The following is a 27,282-nucleotide window of genomic DNA, read 5'->3' on the forward strand; positions in this document are numbered from 1 at the left end:
GAATGAATACTGTATTAAGTAAATTGAGAGTAGTGTACATTATTGCTTATATAAGACCCTGAGAATAAACATGTATTATGTCATTGCAATCACTCAGGTGAAATAATGTCTTGTAATTTGCCCAAACATCGATATTTTTCTGCAAAATTGTCAGGAAGAATCTAAGCAGAATACATAATAAATACTGCTGTAAAAAAATAGATTTGTAGTGAATTTTTATAGAAAGAGTCAAATACAGCCAAGAAACACCCGGTCCTGGGGGCACATCCCACTGAAGAGTGCTTGGTCCTGAAAGAGTTAACCATTCTGAAGTAGATTTTGATGTGTGCTTTGGATCATTGTCATGTTAGATAATCCAGTTGCGCTTTAAACCAAGTTTTATAGCGGAGGGTTTCAGTTGATTGGCCAGTATCTTTTGGTATTCAATGGAATCAATTTTACCGTGTACAGAACTAAATTTCCTGTGCCATTGGAGGAAAAACAGCCCCACAGAAGGATCTCACACCTCCATGCTTAATAGTAGGTGTGTTCTTTTCTTTGTACGCCTCACCAGACTTCCTCCAAACACAGCGTGACCAAATAGCTCGATTTTTGTTTAATCACTCCACAAAACCTCTGACCAGAACTCATATCCATCATTCAAATTCAATTTTGCGAACTTTAAGCAATTGTCCTTGTGACATTTTCCTAAGAGTGGCTTTTTCCTTGGCCTGCAAGCATTGAGATCTTCACCATGCAATACTCTACCTGTGGTTGAAATGGAAACCCCAGTCCCACCTGCAGCCAGTTCACTTTGAATATCTTTGGCAGTCAATCTCGGATTGTTGTTAATCTTCCTCACAATTTCCCTACTTGTTCTTGGTGAAAGAACCTTCTTTCTTCTAGACCGAGGGAGCGTTGGGACAGTACCACAAGTCTTGTAATTCTTGATAATAGAAACAATTGCTGAAATTGGGATACTCAAATGCTTGGAAATCTTCTTGTACTGTTCTCCAGCTTTTTGACAATACATTTTCTGCTCTTCAGATAGCTCTTTACTTTTTCCCCACATTGGTAATGACAGCAATCATCCTATGCCTAACCTTTTTATACTCTCCAAGAATGTTCACCTACAAGCCAGCATTTTCTAGACTTTTTCAAAATTATGTGCTGCAATATCATATTGACATTTTTAGCACCTTGTAGACAATAGTATTGTAGCATCAAAGGGTAGGAATACTTTTGTATTAGCATTTGTTAAGTTTTACACAAAAGCAACACTAAAATTTTTTGTTTGAGAAATTTCTAGAAATTATACATTTCATATGTAAACTTTTGACTACAACTGTGTGTAAGCAACATATATTCTCCACCAAGGACAAACACAAAGCAGGTCACTATGATCTACACCTACAAACAGTACCGTAACAAAGTAGTTCACAACCATGCTACACATTTACAGTAACTGTTATAACTTCTTGTAACAATGGTTGATGCCTTTTGGGAAAGTAGTTATGGTTAAAAGTGTTTGAACTTTATTGGGATTACTACACAATTGCATGAATGTAGAGATTATAATTTACTATAAAGAATAACGTTTTTACTTTTATTATTGCAGTGCTGAAGTGGTGTTAGGGAAAAATTTAAATGTATGAGATTTACTGTTTAATATATCATTTCACATTAGCTCCATTCTTTTGGATGAAGAGCAATTCCACAGCATTAAATACAAAATTCCAGCCAGACTTTATCTGGTGGCTTGAATTGACTTACCCTGGCTTGAGTACTTAAACTCGAGGTATAGTTTATTTACATGTTTTAATGTTTCAAACATACTTTAACCAAAAAAAAAAGTTCTCCTAATTACAAAAAAAAAAAAAAAAAAAAAAAAAAAAAAAAGAAAAAATGTGCACTGCATAATGCATACTTTGGTCTGTTAGCCAAGAAGACCCGTCTAGGATTATATATTTCACCAGTAACGCAGCAAAGAAGGATTTTGTCTCCATTATTTAGTCTCAAGTATTCAAAGAAACAGTATTTACACAATGAACATAAATATATTCAACACTGTAATATCTTAAATGTCTATATTTAAAGAGAGCTGCAGAATCACTCCATCAGTACATTGCAAATGTATGCTACAACTTATTAAAAAAATATATTACTACAACACTCTCACTTTGTTATAAAAACAAAACAGGTGGATGACACATATAGGATCCATTCGCAGTATGGCAAGGTTCTTAGCAGCTGTGATCTCTAAAAAGAACAACTGCTGGCATAAGCAGTTGTACAAAGCTGACAGCCAACTACATGCATGAATGTTTGGCTTGTGGGTTACTTGAACCCAAGGCTGCATTAAAGCAGGTTTTAAAAGCACTGCAGCGAGTGTCAGAGATTCTGTACAATGACTGCCATTCAGAATGGCATTCCCCCGGTGAAGTGTCTTGCAACCTGCTCATCTGTACTCTCTTCCTTTTCTTTTTCACTGTCTTTGTTCCAGTCTTTAAGGCCCTCTGGGAGTGTTGTATCCTCATCAAGGCCGCCTGTACCTTCCACAAATTCTTCGTAAGTTGATTTTTCAGCGAAGGGCCTACCTCCTAATAATTCAACCATATCGTTCTTATCAATCACCTCTTTTTCCAAAAGTCTTAGTGCAACCTGAATTAAAGGAAAATAAACCATTAGTTGTCGATTACAGTAATACAATAAATGATGCTAGGATGAATAAATGTGTTCATCTGAGCTTACTTAATTTAAAAATAATTTGAAAAATGTCTTGAATTATCAGAAAAGATGTATAATTAGTACCATATTACAGAAAAAAATAATAATAATCTCCCAGGACTAAAATAAACATGGTATCCCATCAAATGTATGCAATATTGTATCAGTTTAAAACTTGTACCTCCTTCATCCAACCTGCCAAGAATAGCACTTTCTGCATGAAAACCAACCAGGGTGGGTGCTTTACTAATCATTGGAACCATAATCACTGCTCTCACTTTTCTTGTCAAAGATTTTTTTGTATTATTATTTCGCTGCTGGACCATCAGAGTGAAACTCAGTGACAGTACAGATGTTTGTGTCCCATGAAGCATCAACCTCTACAGCACTGTCTTTGAAATATAATACACATTGAAATATAAAATACAAGCAAAGAACCACCAGATATTCAACAGAAGAAAAGGAGGGGGCGTGGTGGCAGAGATAGCACTGCTTGTGATTTTAAGAGGTAGGAAAATTGATTTAAGAATTTCCCCCTTCCCATAGTCTTTTTAGGTATAATAAAAGACATTTGCCCATCTGAGTCCACTAGGGTTACTATTATGATAGCAACAGTAGACGGGTGTGTGTATGCACACACACACACACATTTTTAAAGTATGTACAGCTTGTGCATGTGTGGGTAATATTATCTCCAAGACCACATGCGCCTAAACAAAGCTTTAAATTACATGAAAGCAGGAACAACTGTGCCTATCACTGATGGATTTCAACTCAGACTACCATGAAATGAATAGTAGCCACACTATAGAATGTTTTAGTTTTTCAGTAGAAACTCCTTGTTCAACACAAAGAATGATAGACACCTAAACAGCCATGGTTCCTTAAAAACACTAAACCAACAAACTTACCTGTTTCCAATAAGGCTTGACTGTGAATTACTGGATCGTGAAATAAAGAGGGAGCTAAATGTATACCAACAACTCTTATAGAAATGTACCATAGTAAAAGCATGGTGTAAAAACATAGTGAAAGCATGGTAAAGCATAGGTAAGCATTGTAAATACCAGAGAGACATGATAAAGCATATTGAAAGACACGGCAAACCACTATGAACTATGGTAAATGCATAGTATAACCAACAGAAAAGAACAGGGAAACTTAAAAAACACAGGATAAACTTTTGTAAGGGAAGCTCTGCCAATTCTATCCTTATAGTGTTTGACATTTTCAGCTTCTTACCTTTTCAACTTCAGCTTTTTTTTCTGTCAAGAGCTTCTGCGTGCGCTTATAGGCAGTGTTTATAAGGATGCGCACTTCATCATCAATTAGTCTGGCAGTGGCCTCACTGTAGGGTTTCTCCAATACCATTTCTCCTTTTCGAGGAAGATCAAAGGACACCTGACCCACCTTTTCATTCATCCCAAACTGCACAATCTACACAACAGAAAGAGGTCAAAAGCAGACATCAACGGGGGTCCCAGAGAGGCTCATCCAGTTAAAGCACTGCCGCGGCGAGTGCAGGATGAGTCGCACAGCTTGAATGGCGCTAGTTCACGTCCAGCTGTGCAGGCCGAACTTTGCTGGCGACCCTCAGGTGGGGCGTCACATTAGCGCCGACGCTCCCGGGATGGGGTATGGGAAACTGGCAGGGATTGCTTTTCCTCACCGTGCAACAGCAAGCCCTACTGGCCAGACTGAGCATATTCAGAGGATAAGAATCAGGGCTGACCTCTGTCTTCTGGGATCGGTAACCTTCCCACTTCTGATGTGGGCTGCTCGGTGTAAAAGCGATTCTTGCTTTAGGCTTGTTTCACTCAAAATAATTGGTTAATAAATGTTCACGCTAAATTTATATTAAAAAAAAAAAAAAAAAAAAAAGGGCAGACATCAACACTGCTGAATACATATACAGTGGCTCTCAAAAATATTCACCCCCCTTGGACTTTTCCACATTTTATTGTGTTACAACATGGAATCAAAATGGATTTAATTAGGAGTTTTTGCCACTGATCAACACAAAAAAAGTCCATAATGTCAAAGTGAAAAATAAAATCTACAAATTAATTACAAATAAAAAACAGAAAATAATTAATTGCATAAGTATTCACCCCCTTGAGTCAATATCTGGTAGAGGCACCTTTGGCAGCAATTACAGCCATGAGTCTATTTGGATAAGTCTCTACCAGCTTTGCACATCTGCACACTACAATTTTTGCCCATTCTTCTTTGCAAAATTGGTCAAGCTCCATCAAGTTGGATGGGGACCTTTGGTGAACAGCAATTTTCAACTCTTTCCACATATTCTCAATTGGATTGAGGTCCGGGCTTTGACTGAGCCACTCCAGGGCTTTGACCTTTTTGTTTTTAAGCCACTCCAGTGTGGCTTTGGCTGTATGCTTGGGGTCATTGTACTGCTAGAAGATGAATATTCTCCCAAGACCCAGGTCACTTGCAGACTTCAGCATTTTCCTCCAGGATTTCTCTGTACTTTACTGCATCCATTTTGCCCTCTATCTTCACAAGCTTTCCAGACCCTGATGCAGAGAAGCATCCCAATAGCATGATGCTACCACAACCATGCTTCACTGTAGCGATGGTGCTCTCAGGATAATGTGCGGTGTTAGGCTTGCGCCAAACATAGCGCTTAGCGTTGAGGCCAAAAAGCTCTATTTTGGTCTCATCAGACAACAGAATCTTCTTCCACTTGGTCTCAGAGTCTTCCACATGCCTTCTGGCAATCTCTAGCCGAGATCTGATGCGATTTTTTTCAACAATGGCTTCTTTTTGCCACTCTCCTATAAAGGCCAGTTTTGTGAAGCACCCGGACTATTGTTGCCATATGCAGTGTCACCCAGCTCTGCTGTGGAAGACTAACTCCTTTAGAGTTGCCATGGGCCTCTTGGTGGCCTCCCTGACTAGAGCCCTTCTCGCCCGGATACTCAGTTTTTGAGGACGGCCTGTTCTAGACAGATTCACAGTTGTGCCATATTCTCTCCATTCCTTAATAATGGACTCTACTGTGCTCCGGGGGATATTCAATGCCTTGGAAATGTTCTTATATCCTACCCCTGATTGGTGCTTTTGAAGAACCTTATTCCAGATTTGCTTTGAATGTTCCTTGTAGTTTTTATTAGGAAATGTACTAATCAACTGTAGGACCTCCCAGAGACAGGTGTATTTAACCTGAAATCATGTGAAACACCTTAATTGCACACAGGTGGATTCCATTCAACTAATTATGTGACTTCTAAAGACAATTGGTTGCACCAGAGCTTATTTAGGTGTGTCATAGCAAAGGGGGTGAATACTTATGCAATTAATTATTTTCTGTTTTATATTTGTAATTAATTTAGAACAATTTATAGATTTTATTTTTCACTTTGACATTATGGACTTTTTTTGTGTTGATCAGTGGCAAAAACTCCTAATTAAATCCATTTTGATTCCATGTTGTAACACAATAAAATGTAGAAAAGTCCAAGGGGGTGAACACTTTTGAGAGCCACTGTAAATATATGAAAGGCGCATACAATACTGCTTGTTTTTATGTAATTATTTTACATTTTTCATGCGAGATAAACACCACTGAATGCATAATGAGGGATGTAATGCAAAATAGAAATCAGACCTGAGCATATGCACTCTGTGTGACCTTCTTCAAGTCATCCTGAGCTCCGGTAGTAATTTGGCCAAAAAAGATCTCTTCCGACACCCTTCCTCCCAGAGTCATGCACATCCTGTCAAGTAGCTGCTCTTTGGTGTACAGGTACTGTTCTTTTGGCAGATACTGGGCATAGCCCAGCCCCTTCCCACGAGGGATTATGGAAACCTACAAACACAAATAAAAAGAAACCAATCATTTAACACCATCATGTGACTCCACCATCTACTGTTGGGAGTAGAACGTCCACCAATCTTTGTAAACCCTCACCTTTAATAAGGGATCCGCGTGCTCCAAGAACCAGCCTGCTACTGCATGCCCAGCCTCATGGTAGGCCACTGTTTTCTTCTCTGTTGGCTGAAGGACCTGAGTCTTTTTTTCCAGACCTGGATTTAAAAAAAAAATTTAGATAAAAATCAATACATAAATGTACAACATTAAATGGCAGTGATGGTTCTAGAATTAAACTTTGGTTTAGACAAATGCATCTACCCCTGCCACTTAACTCCAATTTAGGAACTAGAACTATGAAATAGTAAGTTAAGGTATTTATTCTAGGGAGGGAGAAATGTATCCCAATCATACAGAGATTCTGCTTGTTATAGAAACTTTAGATAACTAACATGCGGCAGGGTATATTTGTACGATTTAAAAATTTGATAAAGTTTTTTTGATAAAAAATCAAATACAGACAGAGTATGTTCTCTTTATAACCATTAAAATGATGACATCCAAAGTTGGCCATAGATTTTCAAAACAACATGCATTTACTCATCATAGTCAAAGTGAAAATGGACAGTTTTAACTGGTTTACTGAATCCTATTACTGTGTACAAACACATAGGCATTCAGGTAATATAGAGATTACTTATTTTATATATTATATATATATATATATATATATATATATATATATATATATATATATATATATACACACACACACACACACACACACACACACACACCCTATTACTTCGAATTTGTGCCGCTGCGTTTATTTTAAATTGTTAAAAACGGCTGCGGCACTTAACTGAGGGCTGCGTTTATCACAAATACTGTGGTTTTTGAACTGTGAAGTATTTTATTACATGATTTAAGGCATTTTAGAAGCGGTGCCGTGAGAGCCTCCGATCTGCAGCAATACACTCTTGGGTGTTTTTGGGGCTTGAATACAGTGCATTTACTGACAGTTAACAAGAGCCTATTAGGTGGGAGTTGAGAGGTCAGGGGAGTACTGTGCCAGCAAATCAGGAGTGTGTATTGGTTGCTATGGGGCGGGACAAGAAGAGGAGAGAGAATGGTAGTTGAGTGTGATGCAGTTGTTTCCTTAACGAAAAACATTACCGCTGAATATCAGTTGGAATTCTGTTAAAACTGTTGGATATCTTTTTTTTCTCACTGTACTTTACCTGCTTGTTTGTAATTTCTCTGAAAGAGAAACTGAAACTAAATCTTCTCATAGATAGTAAGCAATTTTTAAAAATATATATTTGTACAGGACTGAGTAAAATTTCAATTAAATAAAAAATAAAATAACTAAACCCCTATAGATTGGCAGGGATGGGGTTAAATTCCCCTACCTGCCTGGTTTATTGTGTTCAGGTGGCTGGGGTTGATTGGAGTAATTAACAATCAATCAGCACCCAGCCATGTGACATAAAAGGAGGCCTCAGCTTCCCATTAGGGAGAGGAGGGAGCTGAGGAAGCAAGCTAATAGAGTGACCAGGAAAGCTCTAAGTTCCTCTGAGTATAAGTTTTCACCATTCAAAGTAACATGGTATATCTATCTATATACAGCTGGGTTGGCTGTCTACCGCAGAGTTTGAGCACCTATACAAAAAAAGGATTTGTCAGGATTCTATTCACTGGAGAGGCAGCTCAAGTCATTTTTAAGTCAATTATATTTTATTGACTTGTCCCAACACAAACAGTATGTGTGAATTCTATTATTTTTATTGAAAATACTGTATTTGTGTCAAAACAACATTGTATTGTTGTTAGAAGAGGTTATATGTTGGCAACTACAAACAAAACTGCATAAAATCTGTTGGGTTTTTAATCTGATTTAACAATAAAACCGAGTAGTATGACAGATGACAGGTAGAATTTTCTAGTCTATTTTTTTTGTATGAAGTTCTATACTTTTGGAGAGGTTCACTGCTATTTGTACAGTTTCTCAAACAAGTTTTAGACATATTAATCTTGTATTTATTTCAATGAATGGTGACTATTTGCATACTGGAGGAATACAGTGCAACAAATGAAAACACCCCTTTTCTGCTATGAAGAGTATTTTCATTTAATGATAAGCAGTACTGTATACAATTTGCCATTCAATTTATCCCCCATGATGTACAGTATTATGTTTATTGATATACTGACATCATCAGAAAGGAACTGATTTCAAACTCTATAAAAAGTGTCATCATTCTTTTATATATTTTTTTGTTTTGTGTTTTTTTCAAACACATACACTGTCCAAAAACACCCCCCTCCTCCCAGCGCATGCTTTCAGAAAAAGCTGATAGTTTTTTTAAGGCCCCTAAAAGAAACCGTAGAAAAGTGCCACAAACTATACAAGTTGAAGTTCTAGAGCAATTTGAAAAGAAAATATTCCTTTTTTTGGGTAACCATAACCACAGTGTAATAGCACAACTGCCTGGCCCCATCCTAACCCAGGACTGTTTTTTTTAATACTATGCTTACCTCCTATTACTCTTTCAATAGCCTGCTCAAAGTGCTTTTGGTTGACTGCATCAGAGAGATGTCTTGCAGCGATTAACGCGGCTTCATTGCACAAGTTAGCAATGTCTGCACCTGCAAATCAAGTAGTCACATGAATTACATAAGACACTGAATTCATTGCTAACATTATAGCCAAAAATGACATAGAAAGCAAGCTAAATACAATGTTCACAATATATTAAGTGTTATGTAATGTTGAAAACGTTACTTCAGAGTTAAAACTAACAAACATGTCATGACATGCATCCCCAGACAAGGTTCTAAATGCAGAATTAGCTATCGGTCAGTAACATGAAAATCACCATGCCCAACATTTGCTGTATGCACGTATAGAAGAACAGTACAGACAGGTGCATTCATATACCCCTGATACTCACTAAATTGAGTTAAAGAATGTTCCAACCAGTGGATAATACCATATTACTTTGAATTAATGCAGCAGAGTTTATTTCAAATTGCTAAAAACATCTTGAGTGCGGTGGTAACTATAAGTACCAAAAAGGAGCAATCGAAAAGGAGCAATTTTTTATTGCGGTATTTGAGGGAGGTGTGTCACTGGTTCATGGAGCATGTGTGCCTTTGGGAAAGCAGCTGCAATTCGCAGCAGGAGACGAGTTGCTAGGCAACCATCTGAACAGTGGGCTCGCCCTGCACTAGGTTCCTGGAATGGGACGTTTCTTTTTGGGGCAAACTTATTTTACATAGCTTTGTTTTAGTTTGTTTATTAAATGTGACACTAAGGCTATCATTGCAGGTACCCTAGTGTCAGCACTGTGTTACTTAATCTGCACGCCTGGACGGCGTGTCAACGCCAATGATCTTTGTCTGTCTCAGCATTATCCACTGACTACCCACACACGTAACACATCACCCTGTTACAGGCCTATACTGAAATTTATTTCGGCGGATATTACCTGATCAACATGGCAAAGAAGTCCTACAACTTTAAACTCAAAGCCGTTAAGTTTGCAGATCAGATTACTGTTTTACTAGGTGAGGTCACAGAAATAATAACAAGCGAGAATGTCAACTCCTAAATATATAGGCCCCTGTACTGTGTTTATCAGTATATAGTGCTGTGTACCTACTGTATTCTTTTTTTGTTTGGGTTCCATAAACTTTACAGTAAAATACCGGTATGCGCCAGGGGGTAACTGTATTCTTTTAAATACATTTTATTCAAATTAATTTTGTTTCTATTTGTAATATTTTGCCATACTGTGTTTTGTATCAGTTTCTTTATTAAATGCTGCATTTATCTGAGCTGGAGTAGGGAAAAAAAAGTACATGTTTCATTATGGAGAGCTGCGTTTACTCGAGGTCAGCGTCTATTACAAATCTAAAATCCGAGTGTGGCGCTTATTCAACGGCGGAGGTAATTCAAAGTAATACGATATTTGGGTTGCCACTGCATTTATGGAAAGTCATGATTATTAAAACCCTTTTATTACTTTTGTAATTTCTAGAAAATGAATAGCATTTTGTGGTATCACTGCCCTTGTGAGATGGCTTGCTCAAAGTGATTTCTATATTATTTGAAGAGCATCTGAAATAAGGTGTAACAGTGACCCGTCCCAGCCTCATACACCACAAACCAGAATGGCTGTCCATCACTTTGCTTGTAATTTGGTGCAAAATGAAAACTCTGTATACGTATACAATTCTTTCTGATCCTAGTTCCGAGAGTTGTGGCTACCACTGACAGTTTTACAGTTTTTAGGTAGGAGAGCACTAAATTACACTTATGGGAACATTTCTAAAGAGAAATTAATTTTTTTAATGTATTTTTTACATTCAAACTAGGTAATAGTAGGGTATATTTCACAGTGAAAACATTACTCTTAATAACCTTCAGACTCTCAGCTGTTTAGAAAGATATAACATGGTTACTTTTGGTGGATATTTAACCCGATACACAAGCCGAAACTCAAGTTATGTCAGTCAGACCTCAAACAGGTAGAATGTTCAGTGCAGCGAAAGGGTTAAGGAATTTCAGGGCTTTTACTGTCAATCAATGAAGTTCATTCCTACCAATCTGCTAGACAAGTCTTACAGATACATTGCACATTTTAATCAAGGTGCTCATGGGTGTGTCTGTACTTCTCAAACTGACCTGAAAATCCTGGGGTTAATGCAGCCATTTTCCTTGCTAAACTCTCCTTGTCGAGGCCGCCCTCCAGTTTTATTGGCCGTAGATGGACTTTGAAAATAGATGCTCTCCCTTTTATATCAGGATGTCCTTTTGTTGGAGAAAGAAACACAATTTAAAAAATAAAAATAAAAAACACAACTGTAATGAAGAAAAACAATATCAATTCAGTTAAAAAAAAAAAAAAAAACGAAACGAAAAGAAAAGAAAAAAAGCAGCACTTACCGATGTAGATCTGTCTGTCAAATCGGCCAGGTCTCATTAGGGCAGGGTCTAAGATGTCCGGTCTGTTGGTGCCAGCCAGGACCACTACATTTGTTGCTGTGTTAAATCCTGTTAGAAGAAAATTGCAGTTTAAAACAAGAGGTCACCAGAACTCCAGCATTGCATCCTCTGTTTTGTCCGAATTTAACATGCAGTACATCCTCGCTATAACTAACCTGTCGAGGTCCAAACCTTTCGTTCGTTATATAGAGGTGTTTGTTCTAGCGAAAGGACAATAAAAATGAATGACAAACTGTTGGAGTAAGTTAATGAGATTGTGAATAAAAGCAGAATTACATGTACCTGTTCATTTCTTGTATGCAGTATTCTGCCTTTGCTTTACCTGTTCATTAAAAAATGTAAACAGTACAAAAAGCAAAAATCCCAAATTGTAGCTTTTATTCAAAATCAGTGCACCAAATCTTAATTCAACATGCAAGAGTATGACCTGACATGAAAAGTTCATCACATCCTAAAGTTTTTATTTTTCTTTAATCAATTTTGCTTTGCCACATGCTTGCTAAACAAGCCCAAAAACAGAGTGCTTTTTGACAACCTATATTCAAGACAGAGTTACTCAGTTTTTCAGACGATCAATATAGTTTCCAGCTTTGTTGCAACATAAAATGAAGGGAGTTATAGCAAGGGTGTACGTGGTAAAAATTTGATGGGAAAAGAAAAGTGCTTTCTACATCCTTATCATAAAAGATCACATCAAAATTTAACTGAACTGTGTCATACCAATTCATTTAATATAATTTTAGGCCTGAAGTCAGTTTCAATCTGTGAAGGCTGGATTCTGAACTGAGGTTTAGACTAGGGATGGGTCATTGTAGTCAAATACACGAAAATAAAAAACAAAACTATTCGAACAGCATATTACATATTCGAGTACACGAAAAAAGCCTTACGTATTAGCTACTAATAGAAGCAAACGCATCTTTTTTTAAATGCCGACACCTGGCAAGAGTTAAGTCAGTCTTAAACCTGTTATTTACATATTAAACGCAAGGACCCTAATTAATTAAGAAATGCTTGTAACAGGAAAATTCTAAAGTGTACATATTCTGTTTGAAATTGTTTCCTTGTTTTCAGCTAATGTTAACAGATCCCTGCTTGAGTTCCTCTGTAATGACTGCACACAGCAGCTTCTGCGCTGTTGCTAGGAAGTCGTGAAACAGCTTCCGCGAGCACGGCAGCTGTTTCACAGCTGTAGACAGCATGCATATTTTTGCTCAAGCTGCTTAAAAAAATAAAAAAAAAAAAAAAAAAAAAAAAAAAACACACTTGAACCCTTTCTCACCATCCATTTCCACCAGCAGCTGGTTCAGGGTGTTCTCCTGTTCGCTCTGTCCCCCGAAGTTCCCTCTGCCTCTTTTCCTTCCCACTGCATCAATTTCATCAATGAAGAGGATGCAGGGAGCATTCTTACGGGCCATTACAAATAAATCTCGCACCTGGAACAGTTAACAGGACTTTCTATCAACAATGAACCAGTAATAATAAACACTCACACACACAGTTTTGAAATGGCTGTACAGCAAGCATGTGTTACAATGAGGGAGACATATTTTCTATTTCACTGCTGTTTTACCATAGTGCATATTATACTTAATTTCCCATTTTCCTCCATTGTATGTCATTTATTAGTGACGTTAACCATCATTTCAAAGCCAAAAAATACACTTGTAACTAAAAATATAAAATATGGTCATGATTTGGTGGAAAACAGTAGCAATCTTGATTGAATGTACATCTGTTAACATTTTAAATTGCAGGCACATTCTGAGTAATTACAGCTTTGGAAGCTTTCATAAGGTCGGCAGGAAAGTTTTTGAATAAAATCTTGCAAGACTAGCCATTGCATATTAACTGTATTACATCAGTATCCCCTGGGCTCTGCATACCCACATCTAAGGTTAACATTTTATTCGCTAAGCATTTATTATTATTATTATTATTATTATTATTATTATTATTATTATTTATTTTATTTTTTTTACTTTTACAAAACATTAATACAGTAAAGTAGGGTATTCAATTGCAACATTGTTAACATCTTTTTAAATTAATGTTTTTTTTTTTATTAACCAAATTACCCGAGCTGGACCAACTCCAACAAACATCTCCAAGAACTCGGAGCCGTTGACTGTGATAAAGGGGACGTTAGCTTCTCCTGCAGTAGCTTTAGCCAAAAGGGTCTTCCCAGTGCCTGGAGGCCCAGTCAGAATAGCACCCTAAAAGGACAATTTATTAAAGACTAACATCTTGGTTTCCAAAGTCCCAGAGCCATCTAATCTATCCATGTCAATGACCATTGCATATTAAAATGTTGCTAGCATTATAAACAACTGGCATTCTGCGAAAAGGGAAAAAGGCATACAAGCAGTAAAAGGCAAGTTATATCTATCCTCTATAAGTGATTCCTTCCAAGACAACCTGGAGATCCAATAAACCACGTCTGTACTGTACAGTGACATGTATCTCAACAAGCTCTAGATAGGGGTTTTGACTATGCACATATCACGATATGCAGGTGGTGATACAATGTGTCACAATACATGTTATGGGCTACATTTATTAGGCATAACTATATCAAATGATCATTTAATGATGGACCATTTTATTAAAAGACAAAAAATTAAGAGCGAGAGTATGTATTAATACCAGCTATAAAACACTTATTCTTCATTTAAGAACCATTTGGTCAACTACAATGACATACTCTATGTTGTTCTTTTGATCTTGTATCATCATGATACATACCTCAGTTACAAGCAGATGCTGGTACGAGGAATTGTCACCTGAAGACATCAAATATAGTAGGCGATACAGTAATTGACCATATATACATTATTTAAAACGAAATTTTCTTATTAACCTGCTTACAGCCACTAAACCATATCTAAAGGGTAAATAGCTTCAACCACCACCTTCATGTTTGTTAATTTCTCTGCTCTTCCAGAATTTCAATCATGCTCTCCCCCAACCCCCACCCCCACAGCCGTCTCTAACTAGCCAAATCCAGTTCTATCGAATGCTAACTAGCTGGGATTCAAATTCTTCATTATAATACAATGGGAGTCATGATTGCTCTACAGTACAGTTCCTAAAGCAAAAATGGTGTAACCTACACAGTGCAGAGGTGTAGCAGTTCAAGAAGTGATATCCACCTTTGCACACTCATGATTCAAAACGTTCACCTAATATCAAACATTTATGTAACAGAACCCGGATTTTAACTGTACCGAGGATACCTTGTGGATAAAACTGCTTACCTTAGGGATTTTCGCCCCTAGGTCTTGGTACTGTTTAGGGTTCTTAAGGAAATTAACAAACTCCATGATCTCCATCTTCGCCTCCTCACACCCGGCCACGTCCTTGAACTTGATGTCAATCTGATCCCTCAAGACTTTGGCTGTCGTCTCCCCCACACTGAAAAGACCTCCCATCCCCCGGCCGGACCGCCCACCCCCAGTGGGACCCCTCCGCAGCGTGTACAGGAGGAAGCCAATGATAAGCACTGTAGGCAACATGCTGAACAGGAAGGAGCTGAAGGAAAGAGTGAAACATGGGAATTAACGCAATAAGAGCTGTCGATACACTACTTCCCAACAAAGTGAAAAAGATCACACCTTAAAAGTGAACCTGCAGACTCAGAACAGCAGGACAGTAAAATAGTCGAATATACTCATTTATGTTTACCTATGCTTATTTGAACTTATTTTTCAATACAAGAAAATTGGACATACTTAATTACTTACTAGGGCAGTTTATGTAAATGTACTTAGTTCTGAAAGATTAGAGTGTTCCAAACTACAATAAATTGTTGGTGGTGCATGAAATAAGGGGACCACATAAGAGAGAAAACATGCTATGGGCATTACTGCACTTGCTTCAAAGCAACATAGCTAACGATGTAAACCTACACTAATTTGGCATTGACTTTCACACACAGTATCTTGATGCATTCGGTTTACAAAGTAGCAAGATACTATACATTCTGAAACCTTTGGAAAAAATGTGACAAAAAGAGCCTCATAAAACAGGACATTTCTGGTTAAACAATTATTGAAATACTACTTATTTACCATTTAAGTGTTTAAACCTCTACATGCTTAAACCACAGCACTGAAGGACATTGAAGGTGGGATTAAGTTTCTAGAAATTAAGGAAAAATGGAATAAAAATTCACAATTCAGCTATTCCAATAAAACTTTTTACAACAAAGATAAGTACTCGCATTTATTGAGAGCAAACTGCAGGTTTCTCAAGCACAGTCTTAAGAATAAAAATGCTATGTAGCTTCATGGGCCTATATTATTTTACTGCTTTGAGGGAATGCCTAACTCCTCAAAACAGGCTTATGTTTCTTGTCAATGACTGTGTAAGACTATGCTGCCTTATATGGATTTAAGAAACCAAAGTGAGGGAAGGTCAGACAAACTCCATTACACTTCATATACTGGGACACCATATTTCTAGCTAAACAGTTCAAGCTTACAACTGTCAACATAAACGATAAGCATGGAAACACAACCTCCTTTACAAAGTGAAATTCACAAGTGTTTTTTTGTTTTGGTGGAAACAGCAACTCTGGAACCTTCACAGATGTAACATTTGAAACTTGTCCAATTTTACAAGAAACTTTCCCTATAAGGAAGTAGTTGAAGATGTAGACATACATAGGCTACAGTGTACTTTGTTATTCAGCAACTTATTTTCCTTGATTTTAATTTTGTAATAGCACCATCTAGTGACAGATCAAAACACTGAATAAATGTAGAGGACTACAACAAAAGCTGAAATACTGGAAATACATTCTTCTTTTTCTGGCCATGTCATATTTTTGCCAGGAGGAAAGGATTATGTATAAAGATTTCAATTCTAAAGTATTTACATTTCCAACTTGATTTTTCTTTCTTTTTTAAATATGGTCGCTCAAGCTGATCACTTACCTGTCACAAATTAATAAAATTAATAACAGTATTTCCTCAAAGATCGCATTTACAGTAGGCATAACTGGAAGCCTTACCCATCGCTCTCAGTAGCGTAGACTACAGGTAGTTTATTCTCCCTCTCAATTCCCAGCTCCAGTTGTGCAGTTTCCAGGTTCCGTTCAAAAGTGTCCACACTGCCAATGTTGAACCAGACATATTGCTATAGACAGGAACAGAACAATACACTCTAATGTTATGCATGGAACAGACACTCTGCTAGGCAGCTGGTCTGTAAACATTTTAAAAGCACTTCAATTATTAGTGTCTCTAAAGCCAAAATCTTCAACACCCCTGGTGAGAGCGGAGTGCTGCATCAAGGTCTGACCTATAATGTTGTACTTGATTAAAATATGGGAACTAGACATTAATGTTCAACTACACTATGGGGGAGAAAAACCAAAACTAAATTCTGGTCAGATTATAAAGTTATTTCTAGGTCCCAGGGAAAAAGCAAGGTGTCCTATTACTGTAAACAAATATAGCAGATCGGTCAGCACGACTTGCCACACAGTCCCCTCTGCAAATAACGAAAGATAAAAATAAAAAAAAGTTAACCTAATCATTAGAAAACGTACCCCATCGACAGGCAATTTTCCAGGTGTAAATATCACTCTCACATATCGCTTGTTTACCACTTCTAATCGGTCTACCTGTAAGAAATAAAACATGCATTTTATCACATACTTTAGAAAAAAGTAAGTCAAATTTGAAAAACATGTAAAGTAAAATTGAATAAACATTTGCTCAGGAGCTTGTTCTATGTTTTGGAGTGTGCCTGACTAACAGGGACATTGATAATTGCCATTTTTGTTTTATATCAAAACTATTTGATTGCATGCTTCAGGCTGTAGGTAGATACAGTCCACAAATGACAGAAAAAAAGATATACACACTGTTTCAACTGAAGATGCAAAATGAAAGGCAATTAACAATATATACAAAGAACAGAAGGGTGAAATTACTTACAAATCCCTTGGAGAGATAATTATTCACAAAGTCCTTCCATGTAACTTCTCTCCCCGAGTTCCAGAAGAAGAAGTAGTACGTGACTACAGCCCAGAATGCTGCACAGCCCATGAAGTACAGACGAAATTCCTTGTCATCCCAAGGAATGTCTCCCTATATCAGAAAACAATACATGTTTAAAAATAAAAAGGAAGATTAAGAATAGCAGCATTTCGAGCTATAAACATTGCCATCGATACTTTAAAAGATCTAGTTTCTAAAACACATAGGGTTAGATTCTCAAATCTATTTACTCCAAATCATCATGAGCAGATTAAATTGGAAAAAAAAAATGAAATGTCTAAAATGAAGAAGAAAAAATAAAACACTTAATTTACGCCCTTGAATTAAGTCTTTTTTTTTTTTTTTTTTTTTTTACTTTTGATTTGGTAACTGTTTCTCCTTTGCTGAAAAAAAGTGCTATGACTATATATTAAACTATATAACTTCATGTACCTTTAACAATGTCAATAGTTAAATATGTATGTCAACAAAATTCTGACATTAACCTCAAACCTGCAATGAAGGCTGAGAAACACCATGGAGATGCTGACAGTAAATGTGTATTTTAGAGACAAGTGCAAGCACTGATCCACTAAACTGATAAATCAAGGATATCATAAAACCAATTACCCAGGTGAAAGCCTCAAGCCTTCTGAAAAGTCACCACAGCCCTCAGTTTAGTGCCAGTGGTTAACCACAAAGTCTAACAAGTTACTTAAAGTCTGCTTTTACTCTGAACAAAAGAAACTGAAAAAAAGGCAAGACAAACTGAAAAATTCCATAGGCTGCAATGTATGTAGTTGTGTGACATGGCATATGACTCACTAGACCAATATAAACTGTGTGGGCAACTATTCAGCAACAAGCACTGGAAAGCAAAAAAAATTAAGAAGACCACATGGGTGATAATTACGGGTAGCTGTGCAACTGGCTTTTCCCTCAACACAGTTGCTGCATTGACCAGTGTGGGTCAAGATCTCCCATGTGTTCCTGGAATGGCTAAATCTGAAGAAAACTGGAAACCAGTTTCACATTGTGCAGGACACACCCCATTTGCTTTACTCACTTTCTGGAACCTGGCCCACCATGTGGATTCATCCTTCCTGCCTCCTCTCTTGCCTCCCCCGCCTCCTCCTGCTTCACCACCTCCCCCACTACTACCAGAGGAACGCTGGTCATTTGCAGGCTTGACCTCTAAAAGAAACTCATTTGTAGGTACGGTTATATATTCATGAGCAATAACAGTTAATGTGACTAACTGAATCACATTCCTTTGTATTTGTTTATCCAGTTAAAGTTCAGCCTTCTTCCCTCCATTACATAACCTTAATTCTAGGCAGTTATATGTTTTGTAAGATTTATTTTTAAATGTATTCACACCTCACTTTGGCTTTCTTTTACTGTTTGTATTAATCATTGTTGTTCTAAAGACATAAGGTCAACTGATACACTACATGCCTGCTGAATGTGCTTATCGCAGCAATATAAGCACTGAAAGTAGAATCTTATAAACTGATGGGCTTCATCAAGAATGAATAATTTACCTAAAAAACAAATTGGGAGAGAGTTGGCTTGTTGATGCACATTGATATAACTTTAAAATTGGACTGACTTTTTTAAACTACGGTTTATAAGGCTAGTACAGTTGATAACTTCAGGTTGTTAATTGATGGACGCGAGACCAGTCCAACCCCTGAAGTGACAAACTTAGGTGTGAGGTTTGATTCAACACTGTCTTTTGAGGCTCACATCAATAATACTTGAAGTGTCCTTTTTACATCTGTGAAACATTGCTCGCCTGAGATCATCCTTATCATTGCCTGATGCAGAGACACTAATACATGCCTTCATCTCATCTAGATTGGACTACTGTAATTCTTTGCTTGCTGGAGTTTCTAAAAATTTAATTCAACGGCTGCAATATATACAAAGTAGTGCTGCATGAGTGCTGACAAAAACGAGAAAGCACAGCCTTATATCACCAATCTTTGCATCTTTTCACTGGTTACCGGTTAAATACAGAGCTGATTACAGGACTTTGCTGTTTACTTTCAAGTCTTTACATGGTTTGGGTCCAGCCTACTTGAAAGATATGCTTTGTCACTATGTGCCCCAGCGCAACTGGCGATCTGTCAATAGTGGCAAACTAATTGTGCCTAGGACACAGCTGCACAGGATGAGTGATTGGGCCTTTTGTTCTGTGGCCCCTAGCCTCTGGAATGATTTGCCCAGACATTTGAAGGACTGTTAGGCTACTGAGGCTTTTAAATCTAGTCTACAGACTTGATTCACCAACTGGCTTTTTTGCAGTTTGTTGTTTTAATAAGTGTTAATTGTTTTTATTTGACCTGTAAAACGCTTTGAGATAACGGTAATGAAAGGCGCTATACAAAATAAATGTACAGTGGACCCTCGACTTCCGAAGCTTGACTTACGACGCACGGCACTTAGGACTCTCTTGTATTACTACCCTGCTTCGACTTTACGCCATCGATACGGCATTTACGACACGGCAAGACCTGAGCCAGGCGTCATGTGCGCATGCTTGCTGTCCGAACTGCAGTACCTGCCGTGGTCGTCCTGACTTAGTCTAGGTTGTTTTTTTGTTTGTTTGTTTGTTTGTTTTTTTAAATGTATTTATTTGCTGTTAACAATGTCTGATAAGAGCAATTGACTCAAAATGGAACCTAAGCTGTGAACTCAGTTACATGACGAGGGGCTTAACTTCAGGCGATTGTATTTCCTGCTAGGAGTACTGCATACAGAAGTGCCTACAAAGGTACAACGAAATGTTCCTGTCAGGACAATTGAGGAAGTCAGCACCTCCGGTCACTTTTTTTTTTTTTTTAAGTAACAAAAACACTTATTCACTGCCAAACAGTAACTACTTTAGATGTGTAATGGCTGCAGTAAAGCATACTGACCTTAGGTTTACAGTTTCGGTGTTGGGAGAGGATTATTCATTGTTTTATTAACAATAATATGATAACCAATCAGTGTGCAGTGTCCTGCAAGGAACATTTGGTGGTACCTTTGTAAGGACAGCCTGCATACGTACACTGAATGCGTTATTGCAATGCCCCGAGTCTGTACTTTTAAACAAGCCAGGTAAGTGTCGGAGTAATAAGTGTGTAACCACCAGACTGAGTGTAAAGATTTTAATAAATATTTGCATGAGTACAATATAACGGGTCATTTTTGTAAAACTTATCTGGCTGAAGAGTCTGGAACGTAACCCCAATTTATAACATTGTTCCTATGGGAAAATGTGCTTCGACTTACGACGCGACTTTCACGAACCAATTGTGTCGTAAGTGCGAGGACTGCCTGTATTATTATTATTATTATTATTATTATTATTATGAAAATGTATCAACTAGTTAAAGATATGTCCACAACTGAAATATCTTTGAATTTTGTGGACCAGTGGTTATTTTCCAGCACAGTGCAGCTTAAGGATCAGAATAATTTCACACTTTTCTTCTGCTGCTTTAGTGAAAATATTGTGAAGAAAAACTGCACCTTTAGCTTCAAGATTGGCTCCTGTTGACTCAGTGGCTTTTTTGCCATTTTTGCTGTTAGGAAAATACTTCTCAAATCCTGTATAAAAAAGGAGAGAATATTATATATATATATATATATATATATATATATATATATATATATATATATATATATATATATATATATATATATATATATTCTGAAAGGATTTTTTTTTTTTTTTTTTTTTTTTTTATTTCTTAGTCTTACGGTAGCATACTCAGACCAATATAAAAAGTTTAGCATACCTTTGGGTGGCCGTGAGCAGAGCCTTCTATAACTTCCAACCACATTGGCCAGCAAAGTACTTCCGTTTCCTTGTTCAGACAGCTTGGAAAAAGACACAGTTATAGGAGAATTGTAACATATGTTATTTACAATATACTGTCTTTTCACAAACACTATATTGTACCTCATGATATTGAGATAAAAAAAGTTGACTTTTTAACAATCCCTGTTTTCTTGCCTAGGCCTTTTGGAGCGCAGGTTTAGTAATAGGTTATCAACGCCCCTAAAAGGGTCATTTAATGTCAAATAGGGCAACACAAAAGGTAGCTGGCTCACCACTGGTTTATGTTAACAAATTAAATGAGATCTATTTAAAATAAAAACAACAACAATAACAACATATAAATAAATAAATACATACTCATAGAAATGTTGGTCATTTCTTTAAATAAAACATACATTTCAAGTATTTGTTAATTTTTTTAATCAACTGAATTATCAATTCTCTTTCACCCCAACTTCCCCTAGTGGGCAAACTGGACCCAAACTGAACTTGGGGAGGATAAAAACAAGTTACAATGTTTACTTCTAGGGGGTTGGAGATATCTAAATGTTGCACTTTTGGGACACTGCAAGGACCCTTATGCAATATGTCCTTTTGGTCATGTGGTGTACATTTATCCAAGACTTTGGTTCACTGACGCTTGCCTGTGTAACGCTGGAACACTTGACAGTAATAACTTGTGTCTTATAGTAAGCCAACTGCAAACGACAGCTATAGAATAGGCTTGCCAAGTGGCCTCATAATTCAAGACAATAAGAAAGGTCAGGTTTTTCAGCTCACCTCTCTCAACGGCAAATTGGTTTCTTTTGTTGAACATTTAAAGAGTGAATTACGGCCAAATGATCTGAAGGGTTTTAGTTACTAATTATCAAAAGCACAGTTCGCCTTGTAGCACAATGTGCGGAACCTATTGGGGCGTGTTACTGTTTTCCTGGACGGGGGGAATAGGGGTTGCACTGGACATGGCATGGCATAAGATCAGAGCAGAAACGCAGCAAAGAGTTCTATGTAATAAAATCTAAGTTGTTTTGTTTCCCATCTGGATTTGTGTCGACTTTTTATGCAGGGGAACACATCAAGCTTTAAACACTCCTGGGGGCGGAAATTACTTCATACGAGTCTCGTTTCCATCAATCAGGCTTGTACAGCTTGCTGATTTGCTGCATGTGTCTGATTGGGGCTGGACTGTGTGAAGCAGGAAGCTATAAATAAATAGAAACTTAACCACACGGCCGGTTGAACGGGAAGTGCGGAAGAGTGCAGAGTTATCTAACGATATAATTGTACTATGTTGATATGATAGATAATGTATTGCTTTAAATTTTATGTGGTAAACGATTTTAATGCATGTTGTTGTGATCCTCTCCGGATAGACTCGCCACCGCATTAAACACATTTATTGAAGCGACTCACGCAACTCACACTCACTTAAGACTTGTTTAAAATCCAAATTCGATTAATTTGTGGTTTAGAAAGAGGCGAGTTAAAAACCCTGACTTGTCTTAAACTAAGTGTCCCGGAATTGTGGCAGCTGGCAGCTTACAGAACACATCAATGCAATGTAAAATATTCTCCGCGCAATATTATTTTAGAAAAGGGAATGGATTAAAAGCAAAAACAATTAACCATAATAATTATACCCTAGACAAAATATTAATATGCAAAATCGTTTACGAAACACTTGTGATGAAATGTTCTGTTATCTCTAGCAACAATGCCAAAATCCTGTGTCGTATTTTGTTTTACTTCAAAGCAAAGGTTTGTTTAAAAAATAAATAAAATGAAGGGTGCAAAGAAGAGAAACTTAATATCACATTCCAAAAACAGTTTTTATAAATATGAACAAACACTCCAGTAAACCTGGCAAGACAGAAAGTTTGTATAACTTACCAGCATTATGGAACTAGCTCTGTTATTGGGCGACAACAAGCTCTTAAATAGACGCCTACAGCCCCTTGACAGCAGAAGGTAACGGTGCGCCATCCCGGGATTTGATCGTATTCACATATAATTTAATTATAAACAAAAACACGCACTTATTTAAAAATGAATTTGTTACGTGTTTAAAGCAGCTCTGCATGTACACATTCTGAGTGTCACCTTACGTCATCACGGCACGTCCTTCCAACTATTATCTGACGTTAAGACGTTCTAAAATCTAGCTCATTTGAGGTCCAACCCACCGTGAGCCTGCAAATTACTCGAGCATGGTAAGGTGAAGGTAAGGTGAAGGTTAGGTGAAGGTTAGGTGGCTTTTTAACTAGGCATTTAAAAGAAATACCACTAGACTCTTAAGAAGCTAGCTGCTGTTGTATTTGTTGTTTTTTAATAACAGAAAATACAGTTTGGTATTCAGACCTTGGCAGTTGTTCCTTTTTGGTTTGTTTTGTTTAATAACTTGTGAGATGAAGTTTTGTGAATGGAGCCCGTAAATAAATACAGTTGCTGTATATTTCAGTTAAAAACAAGAAAAGCACCAAACCAGCTCCATTACATATGCTTAATGTGATAGGGGATATTTTAACAAAGCAGACAATATTGCACATTGTTCCAGTCATGTTTGCATATTACATACTGCACATTGTTTGCATATTTGTGTACTGCAGTAGACAGTTACCATAACACTGGCTTTATTTATACAAAAACATTAAATTATTTAAGTAGGTTATAACCATAAAGAAAGGGCCGTCAGAATGTCCATTGCCAATCCAGTATTTAGAAACAAAACTACTGCGTAATGAGTTGCTATGGTAAATCCTCTCTTTAAGAATAAGAGATCCCTGAAGGCCATGACAGCCAGAAATTGAAAATTCTGTGCTGACGTTCAAAACTGTAATTTTCAATCAAATCGAACCCTCAGTTGTACTCTGCTATTTTAACTGCAATGAATTGTATTATTCATTCCATATTCTGATGAAAAGAATACATTTATTGAATGATAAATCATACACAATTTGGACCAGGATCTTTCTGGGCCAGTTAAAGCTTGTGTGACATATTATGGGATACTGGCAGGCAGAGAGGTGATTGTAAAGTTGTAGGTGAAAGTTCTTGAGAGACAGGTAAGAGGGGAATGTTAGCCTCACCCGTGATTATCGGCACACCCAATAAAGTGTAAAGTCCCAATTCACTTGCTCCTGAATGTGCTAATGGAGTCTAATTAATCATTTAATCATTTATCACTTGTTGGCGCCACAGATGCTTTTAGAATAATCCCCTTTCAGTATCAATTCTGACACTGTGTAACATAATGACAAGTTGATGTGAAGGTAAATAGTACTTTTATTGGGATAACATTTAAATGGCTTTACATGTTATGTGACTTTCCTAGTCAGAAATTGAAGTTTAGTGAAAGAACACAGTAATGTTTTGAAATAAGTTTCAGGGCAAAGGCAATTTTTCAGAAACGCCTCAAATCATTTTAACAGTAAAAAAACTAGCAAGAAACTACTCAAACCAAAGGTTTAAGTGTCCATTCCTAAAACTGCGGAGTCTTTGCTAGTTTTATATTGTTAAAATATATTACTCTCCTGAAGTTTGTCCCAGGGACGAACTATAAAACATAATATACAAACAAAAAACAAAAAACTAGACACTAAAGAATCATATTTTAGTTTGACTGGACTAAAGTGTACATCTGCACCACCAAGGAATTGCACATAGGGGCACTGTTCAATCATTTGAATGACATCAAAACTGAGAAACACCCTCACAGAAATGAACAACTTAACTATAGGTAAGAGCCAGTGAATTTCCCCCCAAATGCCTCATTAATTCAGTATGTTGCAGGCAGTATTTTTGGTCCAGGGGATACTTTTAAATCTGTAGATTCCATTAACCTGCTTTATCTTTTCCAACAATGAATTGAAGGTTCGTTTTCCACAGGACACCATGGTACAGACAACAAATAAGTGGGCTTAAGCTCATTGATTTGTAGCTGTTCTTTAATTATATGTATTTGTTTTATTTTCTAATGTATTTCCAGTAAAGTGTCTCATTCAGATTGAAACTGAAACTTCTCATTTTGAAAGGTGTTCATTTACTCAAAAAATTGAAAAATATAATTATGATGCAATTGCTTTAACATGAAATTTCTTGTAACCCTTAGCAGTCTAAAGCAAACGGTAGATTTGTAAAATACTGCACCACAGTCCTGGTACTGTACAAGCAACAGACCCCCCAACTGAGACCAAGAAACTTGGTATCAAGCAATTTCTATTCAGTGCTAGACTGACAGATGGATAATTAAAACAAAGCAGCAGGGATTATGCTAATGTACTAACGGGAGATAATGAGGAGAAAGACACCTTGGCTTGTGTGGATGTGAGCTGTCTTCAAAACATTGCTGTTTGAAAAACTGAATTAGTTTAGCAATGATGATGACATTTAGAATGATTCAAACCAGACTTCACCAGTGCTTTTCAAGAGCTGAGTTTGTTAATATTTTATAAGGGTGAGGTGGGGGGGGAGCTACAGTCTGTAAATTCTAAACTAGAGCTAATATGAAACAGGGGAACACCACCACAGCCAGCATCCACCATATGCACATGTACAAATATTTGGAACATAATTCAGACACACTGAGATATCTAACCAGATGTTTTACCAAATAAAATAGTCCAATTTGAATGTTGCCACACAGTATAATTAAGTTTTGCAATAATACTGATATTTTGTTATTTATTGTCTGGCTGTAAATCCCTATTGCATAATATGGACTGTTTACTTACATGTAACTGAATTCCAGTATTACACAAATTGAAGTGTTGCAGGTTTAAGGTTTTCTTAAACTCTATTGTGATAAATAAAAAGAAAGTTAGGGTTAGGGATTACACATCAGGTTTGAATTGTAATATATATATATATATATATATATATATATATATATATATATATATATATATATATATATATATATATATATAGTGAGATAGCAGGGAGGGGGTTAAAATTCCTCCCTGCTAAAACCTTGTGAGAATGCACTGTTGGGTGATTGGGCTAAGGGTTTAAATTGTGTTAATTGTTTGATTGTTTAGTTAATCCCCTGCACCTGGTGCCAATTGTAAATTGGAGCCAGGTGCAGTGTATTTAAGGGAGGCAGCCAGTTTCTTTTGGGCTGCTGAGTGAAGAGCCCGACTGTGTGAGTGAGAGCAGTCGTATCAGGAAAAGAAATTGTGTGATGCCTGTGTGAGTTTTGTGTGTTGGTGTGAGAGGTAAACGGCTTAGCCGTCCTGTGGTTAGTGAGGGACCAGTCTGTGTTTAGTTAGTGCTCTAAAGGAGAGCTGGGTGTTTATTTCTGTTTGTTTAATTTCATTTATGTTTATTAAAAGTGCACATCAGCGCCGGAAAACTCAATTTTCAGTGTCTTGGGTCTATTTTAAAGGGGCAACGAACTCTGTGAGTGCAAGGATCTTTCACATATATATATATATATATATATATATATATATATATGTGTGTGTGTGTATATATATATATAATTAAAGAACTTCCTCTTGCTTTTAATCCTCTCTGCTCAATCCAGTCTTACGTGGCATACTAGTAAGGTACACATTTTGATTGCCCCTATTTTTCTACATCTGATCACTTCTCATTTCATTTAAACTTCACATGATTTCACAAATGGGAGAATAAAGATATTATGACAGCATTACCTGTCATAATGTCTTTATTCTCCCATTTGTTAAAATACCCTAAGCCTGTTTGTGATCTGAGCTCTGTTAAAAAAAAAAAAAAAAAACAACAACACTTTATCCTTGTATGAGTGAAAGCTGGATCTGCTGTCTGGAAACCAAAGGGTCTGGTTGACATAAGAGACAAAAGGAGGCGTAACTTTGTGGCTCTCACTCAGCCTTTTTAAAGGCAGTGTTTGTCAAGGCTGTAGAGTTAGTGGAGCTCTCTAGCAAAG

At 37.0% G+C, this 27,282-nt stretch overlaps 1 protein-coding gene across 1 annotated transcript; it reads right to left on the minus strand.

Moving 5' to 3' along the window:
• Window positions 1-827: 827 nt before the first annotated feature.
• Window positions 828-23,510, minus strand: LOC121314504 (AFG3-like protein 2). The gene is made up of 17 exons (XM_041247863.1): window positions 23,265-23,510; window positions 21,331-21,412; window positions 21,062-21,139; window positions 18,606-18,733; window positions 17,498-17,650; window positions 17,107-17,181; window positions 16,567-16,691; window positions 14,810-15,083; window positions 13,631-13,768; window positions 12,835-12,988; window positions 11,493-11,600; window positions 11,232-11,357; window positions 9,080-9,190; window positions 6,641-6,756; window positions 6,338-6,538; window positions 3,949-4,143; window positions 828-2,640 (listed from the first exon to the last, which is right to left on the minus strand). Exons 1-17 carry the CDS (start codon window positions 23,355-23,357, stop codon window positions 2,398-2,400), a joined length of 2,400 nt encoding a protein of 799 aa, XP_041103797.1. The 5' UTR covers window positions 23,358-23,510; the 3' UTR covers window positions 828-2,397.
• Window positions 23,511-27,282: the final 3,772 nt, after the last annotated feature.

The sequence above is a fragment of the Polyodon spathula genome, chromosome 4, assembly GCF_017654505.1.
Source record: "Polyodon spathula isolate WHYD16114869_AA chromosome 4, ASM1765450v1, whole genome shotgun sequence".
NCBI lineage: Eukaryota > Metazoa > Chordata > Actinopteri > Acipenseriformes > Polyodontidae > Polyodon > Polyodon spathula.